General features: G+C 42.8%; 1 protein-coding gene across 2 annotated transcripts; it reads right to left on the bottom strand.

Moving 5' to 3' along the window:
• Positions 1 to 4,435: 4,435 nt before the first annotated feature.
• On the bottom strand, positions 4,436 to 16,338 carry NEK2 (NIMA related kinase 2). 2 transcript variants are annotated; one of them, XM_032790475.2, is made up of 9 exons: positions 16,181 to 16,338; positions 15,451 to 15,668; positions 12,796 to 13,036; positions 10,416 to 10,498; positions 9,996 to 10,122; positions 9,609 to 9,828; positions 8,450 to 8,504; positions 8,298 to 8,368; positions 4,436 to 5,390 (listed from the first exon to the last, which is right to left on the bottom strand). In XM_032790475.2, exons 1-9 carry the CDS (start codon positions 16,274 to 16,276, stop codon positions 5,170 to 5,172), a joined length of 1,332 nt encoding a protein of 443 aa, XP_032646366.1. In that variant the 5' UTR covers positions 16,277 to 16,338; the 3' UTR covers positions 4,436 to 5,169. The 2 variants fall into 2 exon arrangements, with proteins under 2 accessions (XP_032646366.1, XP_032646367.1); XM_032790476.2 differs by lacking the exon at positions 16,181 to 16,338 and adding an exon at positions 16,131 to 16,168.
• Between the last annotated feature and the right edge of the window lie 759 nt (positions 16,339 to 17,097).

The raw sequence follows: 17,097 nt of genomic DNA, 5'->3' as shown, positions 1-17,097 counted from the left end.
GTGGACTCAGTGAATACTACCACTGCAGGTCTTCTCTTTGTACACTATGCACCACTCATCTAGGCAGGAACTGGGGACCTCACTACTTTTAGGAATTACCACCAAAAGCAGGATATTGATCGCGGAGCGGCTGCATTCCCTCACCCTTTTCAGCCTTGCGCACACATGACAATAGTCACCCTGATACCGAGATCCCGCGGTGAGACCTACCGTCGATTTACGCTAGCCCGACGATCCTAGAACAGGCACACATAAATACAAGCAGCAGGACAGATACAAGAAGCAGATTCTTCACGCGTCACTTGACGAGCAATTCTACATGAGGCACGACAAGTACAAGAATGATTGATACCATCTCTGCTATCATGCAAAAGCCAAACTCGAAGGGCCCCTGGCCCCCCCCCCTGTCTTAGGGTTTTTTTTGTTAAGCGCTGCAGTAACAAGCCTCTGTTAGTGGCATCACTATAACATACGGTCGACAGTAATATAAAATAAGCTAGACGCGTTCTACATGGTTCCTGCGCGTGCATACATGGCCTGTCTGCCAGGCTAATACCAGGCCAAAAAAGGGCAAAATGATTGTCTGCTGTTGTTTTTACCGTACGCGAAGGAATGAGCTGAACGAACGATTTACCGAGAACCCACAACAGACCCAGAGAACAATGATTTTGCCCCATCAGGCAGCTGGAATACTCAACCCCAGAATCCTCTTCAAGGGGCGCGGGGAAAACTGCAGACTATGCGATAGCTACACGAAAGCTACCACAGTGCAACTGCGTACCTGGATACATCGGACGGCTAGCGCTCAGACCATGGATACGCACACATTCAAATTAACTGTGACTTAGTGTTGGCGCGTGGCCACTCGCACTTTATACAATGCTTTTACAAAAATGGTTTGTATGTAAAAATCGAAAGCAAAACTCCCGTAGTGTATGAACTAACCTAAGGCCGGATGTCCATGCCCAAGAAGCAGGCGAGCATATATGCACTTCGAGCTCGTCTAAGGTGGAGGGGTGCACCTAGGGTCACAAGTGGTTCTTGTCGCGAACCATTACGATCCCAGATCTCCATCACACGTTAGGACCTTTCTCTCTTTTGCCCCATCAGGCGCTGGGATCTCAACCCAGAATTCCAAGGGGCGGGGGAGACTGCAGGAACTATGGGATAGCTACAGAATAGCTACCCACAGTGCAACGCTCCGGAAATCGACGCTAGCCTCAGACCATGGACGCACAACATCAAATTAATGTGCTTAGTGTGGGCGCGTGCACTCGACTTTATACAATGTTTTACAAAAATGGTTTATGTAAAATCGGAATAATCCCGTAGTGTAGACCTACCCTAAGGTGGCTCCCAGAAGCAGGCAGCATTTCACTTCAGCTCCTAGGTGGAGGTGCAGCCAGGTGGCTCTGTGCACTACCTTCATCCTCAGGCACCGCCCTTGCAGCACCCATTGGCTGGGAACTGCAGCCAACTGGAGCTGCAGAACTGGCAGCACAGGAAGCCCCCCCGGCAGTGGCTCCACCTAGGAGCCAGAGGGACATGCTGGCCACTTCCAGGAGCTGCGCAGAGCCAGGGCAGGCAAGGACCCTTGCCTTAGCCCTGCTACACCGCCAACTGGACTTTTAATGGCCCGGTCAGTGGTGCTGACCGGAGCTGCCAGGATCCCTTTTCGACTGGGTGTTCCAGTCGAGAACCGGATGTCTGATAACACAAAGCACAGGCCCCAAACCAGAAACCAGTGTTTGTGCCCACTGAAATCAATTGCAAAACTCACATTGATTTCTATGGGATCTGTATCCTAGACAAATAAAACTAGCAAGTTGCAACAATATGTGTTTATGCTTTTCTAAAGGGATACGTGAGAAAGAAAAGATACAGTTTAACCAACTCTTGAACTTTGTATTCATTAGCAAATATCAATACTGAGAGAATTAACAGCACTCAAAGAACAGCAGCACCATCTTGAGGCCATCAAAGAATTAAATAAATTGATAAAAATTTGGTTTGGGCTACAAACCAATGACATTTTATCTTTGACTGCAAAGAGAGATTTGTTTTTATCTCTGTATTCCGAAAGAAAACTGATTGTCTATCTGTGTTCTTATTTTGGCCTTGGTTAAAACACACATTTATAAACAACTGTCCCTTTTCAGTACAGTTCTTGGTGGTTTCTTCTGATTTCTAATTTCATTTTTTTTTATTTGTAATTTCCTGATTTCTTCCGTTGATTAATTAGTGCTCAGAGTCTGCATTGGTGATATCTGGAGGCATCTGGCAAAATTCTCCCCTTTCATTCACATCCTGTGGGTCTTTTCAGAATGTTATTGTCTATTCTATACATAAGGTTACATTTATGTCATGGAGGTCACTGAAGTCATGAAATCTGAGTTCCAGCAACATCCATGTCTTCCCTGCCACAGAGCAACATGATGTGTTTTCCTTTAACCTGTCATGTTTTTCCTTATTCTTTTTTTTAAAAATTGTTAATTAAACAACTTGTATTTGCTTTAAATTGTATGAAACGATCAGTGGGTCAGGAAGGTGCCCAGTGCAGAGTACCCTGGAGTGGGGACACCCTAGCCCCTGTCCTGAGTGACCATAGCAGGGTTGGGGTCGAGCCCCCAGGAACCCTGAGCCTAGCCTTGTCGGGGTTACGAGGACTCTGCCAGACAGGAGAGTGGAAGGGGAGTCCTCAAGGGCAGGGAGGCCTCTGGGTAAAGGAAGTGGGAGAGAGGACTCAGATCCTTTCGCCAGCCCACTTCACCGGGGTGGTGCAGAAGCCAGGAAAGTTCCCCACAATAGTGGGATCATTCTCCCACTTACACTTGCATTCAGCCCTCTTAGAGATAGGGGCCAGGGAAGCAGCAGTCTGGCATAGGGCATTAGTAATTTTGGAAACCCCTTCATGACTGGGTAAGGCCACACTGGCAGAAACCAACGAGCAGAGGACATCAAATAGAATTCAAGAATAGTCCAGAAGGAAGACGGGCAGTCAATTTACCAACCTGAAGTTCCTGTATATTCAGACATGTTCCTTTCATCATCTTCAATGTAGCTGCCTCCTGAGAAGGAACACTTCTCATGATGTTGTTTCATTCAGGCAACCAGGCCTTACATTTCTTTGTTGCACTGTTTGCATGCATGCCTGTCTTACTCACAGGTACAGGAACGTCAGTATCTCTTTTACAGCCTGCTGCTATTATAGGTTTTCCCTTCTAGTGAGAAAATGCTACGGTAGATCTCAGAGCAATGAAGGCTACTCTCAGAAAGACCAAGACTTCTGGAATATGCTGCTCAAAGTTTCATTTTTTTTCTACTGCCTGTCTCTCCCTTCTCACATTTATCTCCAGTCTTCTTCTCCTTGTGCAGATCTCTTCCATCCCCAACAATATTCTATTCAATGAAAAGACAGTTACTCACCTTTGTAACTGTTGTTCTTCGAGATGTGTTGCTCATATCCATTCCAGTTAGGTGTGCGCGCGCCGCGTGCACGTTCGTCGGAAGATTTTTACCCTAGCAACACTCGGTGGGTCGGCTCTCTGAAACTTTGCACTTTTAGAGAGGTAAGGGATTGACTCTGTGTACACAAATTTGAAGAGGGACAACAGGGTTGAGTTCTGTTATTTCTCACCTCTATATATTTATTTAAAACATTTTTGCTGTTAACAAGCACATTATCTCTGGAGACACAAATCGACAGTTTGAGAACTGCACCACTAAGCATCTCTGATGGTATCTTTTAGACTGAGGACTGAGTCCTAGTGGGTAGCTAGAAAGATTAACCTAAATAATCTATACAGAAGCCCCTGGAACCCCATAAGATTGGGTCCCCTAATCCATGAACTATTGGAACTCATTTCAAAACTTCTCTTAAACATTACATGAATATATTGCCTCATACTTTAGAATTAATAATCCCTATTCCATGATGAGATATGTGAACTATAATGTATCTTTAAATAAGTTTTCCCCCTCAAAAAGCATTTTATCAAGAAAACCGAATTTCACTGGATTTTTAATCCACACTGATAAGAGGTACTTCCTTAGTTATCAACAGTGTTATGGGAGGTCAGATTGTGAGCCTAACCTACTTCAGGCTTAGAATCTACCTCCCCTCCAAAAAAAAACAAAACAAAACAAAAAAAACATCTATAATATTAATTAAAAAATAGTTAAATTCCACCTAATTATGATATTTAACTCTGAAAGTATTAGGCCTTTCCTTACACATCACCACTGTCAAGCTATAAATAGCTGTTACACCTGCACAGCTTTAAATCTGTAGTTTAGAATTGTGTATCTTTGGTAAATATATGGATATCTACCTACTACCCCTTCTTGCCCATCCCAACAGATTTAAGATGATTCAGCCACACAAGAGCGATAACACAGCTCCATTATTAGAAACCTGTAAATAGATGCTGGAAAATAGACTTTTAATTTAGTACATTATGTCCATCTTCAGTTATGGGTAGGTCAGTTAATTGGTGAAAGGGGGTGGAATAGCAACCTTTTCACATCTTTGCTCTTGCTGTCATATGAAACAAGAATAGCTACAACCACTTGTATGTTTACAGAAAACACCACTTTTAAAATAAAAGTATAAGGTGGCAACAAAAGGATACAAGATTTCTTTGATCTAAAATAATTGTACAACAGGTAAATTTACACACTAATTTTTTAAAAAAGATTCTCTTTCAGTTGAAAACTCCTATGAAAAATACATCTTTTTCTCACATCAAGACACTTCTTTAAATAAAATAAGCTACCTGCATCACTTATGTAGTTTTTCAGAATTAACAAAATTTAATTCTTAAGTTTATAGACATCCTTCATTCTCTCAACTTAGCACCTGGGTTTGAGGAAAAAGATAGCCACTCTCTCTCTAAATCAAACACGTATTTTCATGGTTTGACTATTTATCAAAGCTATCCTGTGCCACTGAAATGTCCTTTCAAGCGTGGACAGTATGATGGAAAATTAATAAAAGAGGGAAACATACATAACTTCTTTTATGTAAAACATTAAGGTAAAATGTTAGCATCTCTGCTAAAAACAAAACAGGATTCAAATGGTTAAAAAAAAAATCAAGACAGAAGGAGCACAATACTTGTATCAATAAATTTTTAAGTGACATTAAAATGTTAAATACTATACACAGTTTCAGCGCATACCCAGAATTTGCCTGCTTTTTAGTTGATAATTTTTTTCTAGTTCACACAGTGCTTGAGCCCGCAGGTTAGCAGCATAAAGGCGTTTCTTCAGCTCAGAGCATTTCTCTTTTGGGAGAGGATAATTCTCCAAATTATCATTGGATATAGCGTTCTCTTTACTTGCACCAAAGTGAACCTTCTTTCTTGTTGAAGAGGGGAGTAGCACTTCATCTTAAAGACAGAAACAGTGAAGAAAGGGGCTTTTGAGTTTTATTGAATGAGTGAGTGTTCCTCAATATTAGTTTATTCATTCACATCAGTGCCAGTCACTCCTTCGCAGAGGGGAACCTAATCTGGATCTAAGCTAACGTGAGTATTCACTAGAGTAACCTCCAACAGGGACAACAGCTTTATTTGAATTAATAGAGTCATATGAATGCTGTTCATATGTAAGTCACCCTTTACAGTTTCCAACTAATGCTCTCCTTCCCTTCCCCCCAATCTTGCTCATTTAGGGGACAGTTATACAGGATACATGATAGTGCTATAGGTTACTGGAGCTTGTAGTAATTTTACTTTCAGAAGACTTAAGGTAGAAAGGGCTGTAAAGACTTGCTTTTGTTTATTTAATAAAGTTTGTTTTAGTCATCTCTTTTCAGAAAGCACACAGGAAGAGGAGACTACCTTTATTTTGTAGAAGAGCAAGGATAGATAGCAGTGATACATTGAATCAAAATAAAGGTGCAGGCTGCTGGATAGTGAAATATGTTTAGTCACCCCGTACAGCACTCAACTATAGAAACTCTTGCTGGTTTGAGTGTTGCAGTGACATATAGGAGAAAGTTACATAACCCAGAGGCCTGATCTGTTAAAAAGGGTATGCATAGACAGTGTAGTTGACTAGTCCCAATACAACATCAACATATGGAGAACACTTTAACTACAGTCCTATGCCAGGACAAGTGACACATACTATTTCAGAAAAAAATTACTGAGGAGTTTAATTAGTATCTTCTGAAAAAAATAAGGGATGTTTTCTCCCTGGTCTAGGTGCAGGTAAGCCATGTGTACCTGTACACATTTTTGTCTTTCATCAATAGCATAGCTTCCAGCCCTACTGAGAACAAGGGCACAGGGTTCACACTTAACCATTTTACACTAGCAGCAGTTTCATTTTAACACAGTGATTCAAGAACTCACTTTCACTTTGCTCAGTCATGCTTCCATAATAAAGTTTTATAAATCTCAGGTTTCTGTGCTGTTGTACAGAAAACCTGTTTGATTCTCAAGCCACAGGGACTGAGGTCTTAGTAAGCAACCTGCCTAAACATGATGATTCTGAAGGGAGCCACTGCAGAAACCTAGTGCTGGTAGCAACAATTGAACATAGTCCTGAAAGAAAATACTAGGGGGCTTAATGGGGAAAAACTCTTAATAAAGTAAGAACACTTAACCTGCATGGCTTTTAACTTTAAGGTACAAGAAAAAAAAAAAATGATTGATTTATCTGGTAATACGAGGTAACTGGAACAGAGTTTCAATGTTACATCAATCACTGAAAAATCACAGTGAAGCCAGGCCTTTTTTAAAAAAAAGGGTAATAAGAGTGAGCTTAGTGAGATGGGGATGGTAGAGACCTGGGTGCTAACTTCTAGCTAGGTCTGTTGTACAGCAAGCAAACTCTTCATATAAGAGGAATTTAAAAATCATGAATTGTCAGGTTATAGCATGACTAAGTAAGCCTGAATCATTACAAAGATGATAGAAACCTGGGGGAAAAAAAAAAAATGCAGGACCCTCCTTGCAGGCCACTTCCAGTTATGTCAGGGAAGGAAGAACAACAGAAAGCAGTAATATTGCAAGAGGCAGGGGATTAGTAGGCTGACAATTAGACATTGAAACAATGCTATTTTGAGTGATCAAGCAGAAGCAGCATATGACAGCTAGAACCAGGCTTCTAGAAGACTACGCCACTTGGAATGGTAGTGGTGTGGGCATTGGATCAGTGTTTCCTAAATCCCACATGAATACTCTAACAAGTTGACTAGGAGTTTGAGAGAGGTGATCCTCCTCCTGCCCCTTCCACACATGCCTTCCCCCCCACCCCCCACCAGCTATTTTCTGTAAGCTTAGATTGGGTCCCCACAAGCAGAGAGCAAATGAACCATGCTTAGCTGCTCAGACCCTGCACAGATGACTTAGATGGAAGAATGCCTATCTTTTCCTGGTTTGTGTACCACACTGGAGCTGAAACAGCCAGTTACCTGGCATGCTGCTGCAGAGCACATGCCCAGAGACAGAACATAGGTGCCTAGGGAACTTTTACTGCAAAAAGTTTAGGTGCCTACAGACTGAAGAGGGAGATTGGCACATGTGGGGCTTTGCGTGTGGGCCACAGTAGTGCCTGATTCAGAAATTGATTTAAGTGCCTAAATTCCAGCATCTAGGTCTAAATTGTTATGCAAGGTATTGTACCATATCTGTTTTTTAGATTGTATTTTGCCCCCCCATTCCCCATCTTTGGATTTTAGAAATTGCTACTCCTTACTCTAAATCACCTGAGGTTTCTACCTTGTATAGTTTGACTCATTCAGTTAAAAGTTCAGACTGTTAGAATATGTGAGCTATGAATAACCCTTAAGGTCAATGAAAAAAAGCAGCTGTATAAATCTGCCTTTTCGTTTAAAGCCATCCATGAAATGAAGGCTGAGTGGTCATAAGACATGCCTTATGTTTTATTGAAGACTTTTAAAACTAGATCATATTACATAGATCTGATTTCACAATCTGTTCCAAAACTGAATTACTTATGTTCTGAAACCTAGAACTAGCTAGAGAAAGTAAATTCATAACTTTCCAGCAATTCATACTGACACCCTCCCCTTCTCAACATCATTTTTGATGTTGAGGCTGAATAAATATTGACAGCAGCAAACGTGATCCCCTTCTAGAGCTGTTTTTCTTCATTCCATGTGACACTTAAAAATGGGTCAACTTTCTGTCAAAACCATTATAAAAGTTTCTGTAGTTTGTTTGGTAAGATGGGACTTTTCATGGCATGTAGAATGTCAAGGGCATCCTCATGGCTGTGCCAATCTGTGTTTACTAGTTCAAGTGGCTTCCTGTTTATTCTCATACCTGGGCTTTTAGCACCTGCTAATATCCTCTGTTCCTTGAATAGGTTGTAGTTTTTCATCAAGTTTTCAGCCCTGTTATGAAATGAGATAGTTAAAATTATTTCTACAGCAAACAAAAAAACTTAAAGTTTAACCTAGGTTACACTGGAATACCTAGCAAGTTTATCTTCTGCCAGTCTCTCACGAACACATAGCTCCCGCTCCCTCTCTGGAAGTAAGCATATGAAGAAAAGTTATTAACATTAGATTTCTGGTGTTTTCCAAACAGGAGAGGCTTAGTCCCAAGACATTTTCCTGCAGAAAAGCAGATAGTCACTGAAGTGTCAAGCCCTAAATTTCTGCTTTGGAGTTCTAGGTAGCAAAGCAGTTCATTTGCTGTGTTAAGAGTCAGGTTCTCTCAGCCCATGCACTTCCTGGGATATGGCAGTGACTGGATACGAAGGGGTTCATACCATTCTTCCATCATGGAATCCTCATACTGCATTAAATACCAATCATGCCCTGAGAGAGAGTCTTGTTTTCTAATCTATCATGCATGGTTGCCTGAAGCTTTACTAGTGTTCAGTCCTGCCATTTTGCACATACACTTTATTTTAGCTGTGCCAAATGCAGGGACCGATTTTCAAAATAGATGTTCCAATCATAGCAAGTACAATTTATTGTGTGCCAACTTATTAACTGCATGCAACTAAAGGTAAGTGTTATCCATTACATAATCCCAATTAGTTAAAGAACTGGGCATATAGCTTCACTGCTAATGAGCTCTATTGCCAATTGCTTTTTTTGTAAGTTTTGGATCTTACTCCAAAGGACAGTCTCCACAGAAGAAGCCCACACCCCCCCTTTTTAAGTTATGCCATGTTACAGCCTCCAATAAAATTTTCATTGATTGTAGCTAACACTAATTTTGCATAGAGTAAGAACCCAGATCTGTTGCCCTGTACAGTGAATAGGCAGTTGCCCTAGTGCAGAGTGAGTAAAATGCTACCATTCTGATTTGGTAGCATTCCACACATTTTACCCTATATGGCTACACATTGTGCAGGACAACAGATTCAGGCCCCACATCCTGTAGGTTTTGTTAACCTTTGCTTGCTATGAACAGCTTTTTCCATCCCCCACAATACCAATCCAGGTTTCTACTCCTGGATTAGACTACCAGGTAAAGCTTAATTAAAGACAAAAAAAAAAAAAAAGAAAGTAGTTTTAAAAATTTGACAGGCTACATCTGCAATCTGGACTATGCCCTCACAGGCTCTTTCAGACCAGAGTCTAATCCGGACTTCCCCACTCCCAGAATGGAATTTCATACGTTCCAGTTGTTGCTCTCTCTCTTTTATGGCTCGTTCTCTCTCCTGCAACTGTTGTTCCTTCAGTTTCAGCTCATTTACTGCAGTGCCTGAATGCTGCAGCCTGTCTGACTCTGTTGATCTTCGTTCTCTCCTCTCACAGTTGTTTCTTTGCTCTTCTACCACCAAGTCAGCTATCAAGGGGTTCTGTAGAATTTCTTCAGTAGAGGGTCGACAGTAGTCCTTAAAAGAAAAGCCAGGGAAAGTGTGTGACAAGTGTCAGTTTAACACCACTTCCCTCCTTAATGGAGGCAAATCCATACAAGTTCCATCCTACTTTAAAAATTAAAGGTCTGAAATACTGTAAGTATCAGATTGAAGTATTAGTGAAAACAGCAGTCAATTCCTACCTTTAAATTCAGCATCTTTTTAAGAAGTTCATTCAATTGATCTGAATATCGATATGGTATTCGTCTGAACTTCCCTTCCTTTATCTTCTCTGCCAACTCCTTTTGGTTATAAGCTGTAAACGGAGGCCTGAAGAAGAGTATTTATTTTCTTAAAGGCTCTTTTCACCCTTTAATGCATTTCCGGTTAAACAGTTTTCATTGTGTTTGAGGAAAGTCTCCATTTACCACTTCAGTCAAGATTCTTCTAGTGTCAAAGAGAGCTTGGCTTTAACTTTTAAAATATTTTGAAAACAAGACAACTGTCTGTTGGATTAAGATTTAGTTTAGACAAACTTTGGTCTTGACTCGTTTATAGTTTAGTCACGTCATACTATAATTGAAAAGCGTACGTAGTCTCTCAGCATTTATCTTTATACTTACGAGAGTGCACATAGCTCATACAGCAAACATCCTAGAGACCAGATGTCTGATTTTTCATTATACGACATGCGGTTCATTTGTTCCTAAGAAAGAGAAGCCTTTATTTAAAATGTGTTATCAGGACAGTGTACAGCAATTCATTTACAGTAATGCAGCTGAACCAAATTCTCCATGAAGGATCAGCTAATATTTGTGCAACCTACTAAATTATCACTGATGAGTTTGTAGTTTAATTCACAATAGCTACTTCAAGCTAGTATAATTCAGACTATAGAAGATATTACAGCAACAATAACTGAGCTGGAGCAAAGCTTTGCTCAAACTGCATCAGTTTTTTTTGATCACTACAAATGCAAGACATGTATTATATAGGGAAAACAAAATTTCATTAGAGTCTGCACATAGAGCACAGAAACAAAGAAAAAGTACTTTTCCTTATGTCTGCCTTACTTCAGAATTAGCTTTGACATGACCTTGCAGGATTCACTCCCAAAGTCTATGCTCTGGAGGACAAGAGCCCATGTAGATCAATCATTTGAAGAAGGTAGAGTACCCCACTCCATCACTGCAGCAGCACTGACACTACTGTGCAGACGTGACAAGACAAGAAACACATGAAAGTCAGTGCAAAGATACCAAGGAAGATACTTCAGAAAATTCTGTTCTTCTAGGGAGAAGAGCTAGAGCAGTAGTCATGATGGAGGTCCTTGAGGGAGCTTCATATCATCAACTGTAGTCAAGAGCTAAGAATGTTGCCTTTGAAAGGATCTACTTAGGATGATGAGCAATGACCAGTGCACAGTTCTAATTTGTGCTGTGCTCAGCAACAGCCGCCTTCAAAAGTAAAATATTAAGAGGCAAGGGAGCTATTCCAGCCTCATTCAGAAGCAGAGATCAAGAAATAGGCATCAGAATTCTACAGATGTTCTTTGAAGACATGGATTTGAGAAAAGGTGTGGATTTATTAAGTATGCACAATAGTCTGATGGCAGTGATCCTCAACCTGTTCTATACTGTGACTCCACGTACAAGAAAAAAGTTTTGGAACTCCCTATCACTACCCTCCCTACACATCTCACCATAAGGAATGAGGGGGATCTAACCCCTGAGCATATTTGCAACCCAGTTGAGATGGCAAGTGGATGGGTGGGAGGGGAAGGAGAAAAAGAGTCCACAACCCCAGGTTGAGGGCCCATGCCATAACTAATTAACACCAGAAACAGTACAGCACAGTACTAGTTTATGAAAATTTACAGTCCAAAAAAAAAAAAAACTTTAAAGGCTTAAGTCACATCAAACTTGAAAGTCAATCATATACAAGACATAAGAACAGCCGTACTGAGTCAGACCAAAAGGTCCATCTAGCCCAGTATCTACTGACAGTGGTCAATGCCAGGTGCCCCAGAGGGAGTGAACCTAATAGGCAATGATCCAGTGATCTCTCTCCTGCCATCCACCTCCACCCTCTGACAAACAGAGGCTGGGGACACCATTCCTTACCTGTCCTGGCTAATAGCCATTTATGGACTTAACCACCATGATTATCAGTTCTTGTACCACGTTATAGTCCTAGTCCTCCCTACCTCCTCAGGTAAGGAGTTCACAGGTTGTAGACCTAGTTCTGATTATGGAATAGTAACTTTTCCTTATCCACTTTCTACACACCACTCATGATTTTATATACCTCTATCAACCCCCTTAGTCTCCTCTTCCAAGCTGAAGAGTTCCACATTAATCTTTCTCAATGGACCTCTCCAACCCCTAATTGTTTTAGTTGTCCTTCTGAACCTTTCTAGGTCAGTATATCTTTTTAAGGGAGAGACCACAGCTGATACAGTATCGAGATGTGGGCGTACCATGGATTTATAAGGGCAATAATATGCTCCAGTCTTATTCTCACCCTTTTAATGACCTAACATCTTTGCTTTTTTGATCACTCCACACTGCGTGGACATCTTCAGAGAACGTCCACAATGGCTCCAAGATCTTTCCTGATTCGTGTAGCTAAATTAGCCCCCCATCATATTGTATGTTATAGTTGGGGTTATTCCCCCCCCCCCACTTGTTACTTTACATTTATCCACATTAAGTTTCATTTGCCATTTTGTTGCCCAATCACTTAGTTTTGTGAGATCTTTTTGAAGTTCTTCACAGTCTGCTTTGGTCTTAACAAGACCATTTGATATATGATGCAGAATTGTTGCAAGTAAGCTTCCCCCCTGCAAACACAAGTTTTAAAGGTCTGTCCCTTGTTAAAAAGGAGTTGGCTACAGGAACCAAGATTTAATTATAGGTTTCATTAACTAAAACTTAAAGATGTTGAGGAATTCTGTTAAAAAGCAAGGTGTTGCAGAAGAAACCAGGATCTTAGAACACTTACTGGAGACATGTAATATGGAGTGCCAACAAATGTTTTAGCAAAACTGGTATCATGGTGCAATATTCTAGCCAATCCAAAGTCTCCAAGTTTCACATTGTGCTTGCTATCTAGAAAGATATTTGCTGGTTTTAGGTCACGGTGCAACACAGTGTGACCACCATCACTCCGTCTGTGACATTCCTTCAAGGCCAGGGTCAACTGAGTCAACATGCGGAGAACAAAGTCTTCCTCTAAGTAGTGTCTATGAAAGAAAAAATGTTATTTAACAGTGTAATATAGATCTTGTAAATACAGTAAGTATATAAATCACCCTCTAATTATTTGTTCCCATCTTAGGGTTTTGTACTACCACACATGGCTATAGTATCCAAATATCTACCATGCAAAGTAAATAGCAGTAACGGAGGGCTACAGCCACAAAGTAATGAGAGTGTTGCAACAGTGCTAACTTTTAGGTACATCCCATCCAGTGGAATCCACAACTTAGGCACCTAGTCTCCCACTGCATGGAGAGAGATACCTAAGAATAAGATCTACAAAAAAAGCCAGCACAGTAGGCAGGGATAGTGTATGCAGTTCCAACAGGTAATGCTGAGGTTGGGTCTTAGACACCTAAATCCCTTTGAGGGCTGTGGCTTAACTCTAGCCTAGAGGGAAATTGACTTCTCTGCTTGGGATTCTCAGCAGTGAGCTCTCTCCTGGAGTTGGGTGCCTAAGTTGTGGTTTGTTTGTTTTTTTTGGGAGAGGGGCAGGGGAATGCAAGGGGAAGGGGAGAGAACTTCCCTTATAGTATTTAGCCCACTGGTTAGAGCATTCACCTGGGATGTGGGAGACCTTGCATTATGTGAAGAGGAAATTTAAACTCACACCTCTCAGGTGGGAGTCAAAACCCCTGGGCTATGCTGGTGTGGGTCTCAGTCTCTCCTACTGAAGCAGTCCACAGTGTATAAACCATTAAATATTCACTGGGACAGAGAGAATGACTAGTTCAGCAGTTAGGGCACTCCGCCCCCAAGAGGTGGGAAACCCAAGTTCAAATCCCTTCTCCATATCAGGCAGAGGGGAAATTGAACCCAGATCTCATCCTTGGGATAAGGGAGGCCACCTCTCAACTCTTATGTGGGAGTTCAAGCAACCTCAGAGCACCCCTGTCAATTAGGTACTGCAGACAAGATATGCATGGCAATGCCTCAGGGCTTGGCACTTATACACCTGTCTTATTTCTTAGAATATAACACAACTGAGCATGCTCTCTGGCAGAAATACTTAGATGTCTCAGGGCTTTAGGCAGCAGCCGAATAGGGGTTTTGAAGGCTTCATTAGCACCAAAATATTGGCCTTGGGGCTTACACCCAGAGCACCTAGTGGACTTGGAGTTTTGGCATCTTTTTGAAATTAAAAATGCCACACAGTGTACAGGGGTTTTTGTTTTAAGGCATTCATTTCCTTTTGTGGTGGTGTATACTAGATACAAGAGAATCAGTGTTGATAGCCATTCTTACGGTAGAAAGGCCTTTTCAATTATGAGAGTTGGGCAGCATTTCCCAGAGGGTCAGATGCTGGGTTCACCTAATCCCCTACGGAAGTGTGCCCCACAGCCATCTCATTTTTGTTTCAGAAAGTCCATTCCTTTCTCCCCCTTTTGTATGTATCACACAGCAAAACCTAGAAGATAATGGGCCCAGAGCATTGTTATGTAGATCAATTCAAGTGATTTCTCTCAATTCAGTCTCAACTTGTGATTTTAGTTTTGCATCCTGGGATGTAATAGACAGCATGGAGGAGCTGTCAAGGTCACCCACCCTAAAGTGCTCTGAGACTTATATGGTTAGAGCCACACCTGAGAAAAAATTCTATTAGAACTCTGGTTGAGCTGAAGCAATGAGCACTGGTAGGACAGTTTCACCATTTCTCATGTAGATGGTTCTTACATTTAGGGGCAAGTGAACTCAAGGGGGCGGGAACTTGAGCACAATTCTAAAATCCACAAGACAGAAGAGAGGCTTTGAGGCAGGTTTAACATTTGAGCTTGCTTTTAACTGAGACTGTTTACCAAATTTCTTTTTAGTTTTACCTTAAATCCTTGCAATAGCTTTGAACGTAAACGTTTTGTACAAGGGTAGCTTTTCCAATATAGCTTTGATCCATATAACTATTCAAGTTATAACATTCTTTCCCCAAAAAGAAGAGTGATGATACTCCTGCAAGGTTAAGTAATATTCATTTTCCAGATGGGTAATCTAAAGCACACAGGTTTAAAGACTTAATAAGGTCATACTGCAAGTCAGTAGTGGAGTAAATAGAACCCACAAGTCCTAACAGTTGGGTCTCTAGTGGTCATAGGTTTTTGCCTCACACAAGGGAATGCAATAGTGACTATTCCTGTGTGTCAAGTACTTCGGTTTTCCTTATCTTATCAAGAGAAGTCAGTTTAACACAACTGCCACTAAACTATACCTTTAAAAAAAACCCAAACAACCTTTCTATACCTTAAGGAGAGACTTGAGAGAATTTAGAAGTCTGAGGTGGTGATTAAATGTATCAAACCCAAGTTTCTAATGGATTAAAGAGATGCATTTTGATTCAGCTTAATTCTGGTAAGTGCTCAGGTTTAGATGGGAGAGCAGGAGACCCCTATGAACAGATTTCACGTGCCTTTCCTTTGTACATCTTGCAATGAGACTAGCCAGGTCACCTCCTTCACAATACTCCATCACGATGAACAGGGTTGTGTTGGTTCTGTCAATGATGCGATCATAATACCGGACAATGTTTGGGTGTCTCAGCTCCCGGAGTAAATTCACTTCCGAAACAAGCATTTGTTTCTCGCCTTCTGTCATGGAGCCATAGTCGAGCTCTTTCCAAACCAAGACCTGGAAGACAGTTTTCACCGTGGCTAGCAGACAAACACGAACGCTCCCCTTGGGAGCCGCTTGGAAAGCCAAGTCACGAGCTACCTGACCCGCTGGCTGGGCTGGAGGAGCGGGCGGGGATGAGCCCGGAGCCCGGCAGAGCGACGTGCAGCTTTACGCGTTGCTGACCCTCCACTCACCTGCCACGAGCCGGCCCGCTGGGCGCTGCGGGTCCCCGCCCCAGCGGATCCGCCTCACCCTGGAGGCGCCGCGGCTCCTGCGCCAGCAGCGAGAAACGGAACCCGCAGGGGCAGAGCTCGGGGAGCGCAGCCGAGCCCAGCCCGCCCGGGGGTGAGCGCTGCTGCCGCCAGCGGCGGGAGGGAATTGACCCAGCGTCACACCGCGACCAGCCGGAGCCGCTGACTAGGCGATAACACCCCCCGGGCAGCACCGGGCCCCGAGCCGCGCGGCCCCCCCGCTCACCTTGCCGTCCGCCCGGCGCCGGGACACACACACGCGGCCCCCCCGCTCACCTTGCCGTCCGCCCGGCGCCGCACCTTCTGGCACTTGCCGTAGGAGCCGGCGCCGATGGTGAGCAGCACCTCGTAGTCCTCGGGCCGGCTCGGCATGGCGCCGCGACACCTCGGAGCGCGGCCAACGGAACAGCGACCACGCAGCTACCTGTCGCCGTCGTCGTTTAAACGCGCCGCCCCCGCCACCCATTGGCCTGGCGCCGAAGCCCCACCCGCCAGCATCCTCCATCCCATTGGCTACTGTCCTGTAAACAATATACGCCACATAACGGCCGTTACCACCGCTAGGCAACCACGGCGGCGCGAGAAAGAGTCAGGAGACTTAGCTCCACCCCCTTTCACGTCGCTCCGCCTGGCACCGCCCCATCCACCAGGGGTTCGCGGCTATGACCCCCGCCCTTTCATCGCAAGGTAGGAAACTGCTCCCTGTAGCAATGTGCTACCCGGAGCAGTTATTGCAAAAAATTACTACCTGATGTAGCAAATGCCTACAGCTTGCAGTCTGTCCCCTGCACGCTTGTGTTGGCCCCAGCAGGAATTCAGGGCAGGATTAAGTATTATCTAAACAATCCCTGACAGGTGTTTATCTAACTTGCTCTTAAAAATCACCAGTGATGGCGATTGCACAAGCTCCCAGGTAATTTACTCCAGGCTACCCTAACAGGAAGTTTTTCCTAATGTCCAACCTAAATCCCCCTTGCTGCAATTTAAGCCCTTTGCTTATTGTCCTATCCTCAGATGTTAAGAACAACAGTTTTTCTCCCTTCTCCTTATAACCACATTTTATGTACTTAAAAACTGTTTTCATGTTTTAATTGTCATGATTTCTAGACCTTTAATCATTTTTATTGCTCTTCTCTGGACCTTCTCTAATTTGTCCACATCTTTCCTGAAATGTGCTGCACAGAACTGGACAC

This window comes from Chelonoidis abingdonii, chromosome 3, assembly GCF_003597395.2.
Source record: "Chelonoidis abingdonii isolate Lonesome George chromosome 3, CheloAbing_2.0, whole genome shotgun sequence".
Classification (NCBI taxonomy): Eukaryota; Metazoa; Chordata; order Testudines; family Testudinidae; genus Chelonoidis; species Chelonoidis abingdonii.
The sequence above is the reverse complement of the archived record's forward strand: the minus strand, read 5'-3'. Positions and strand labels throughout refer to the sequence as shown.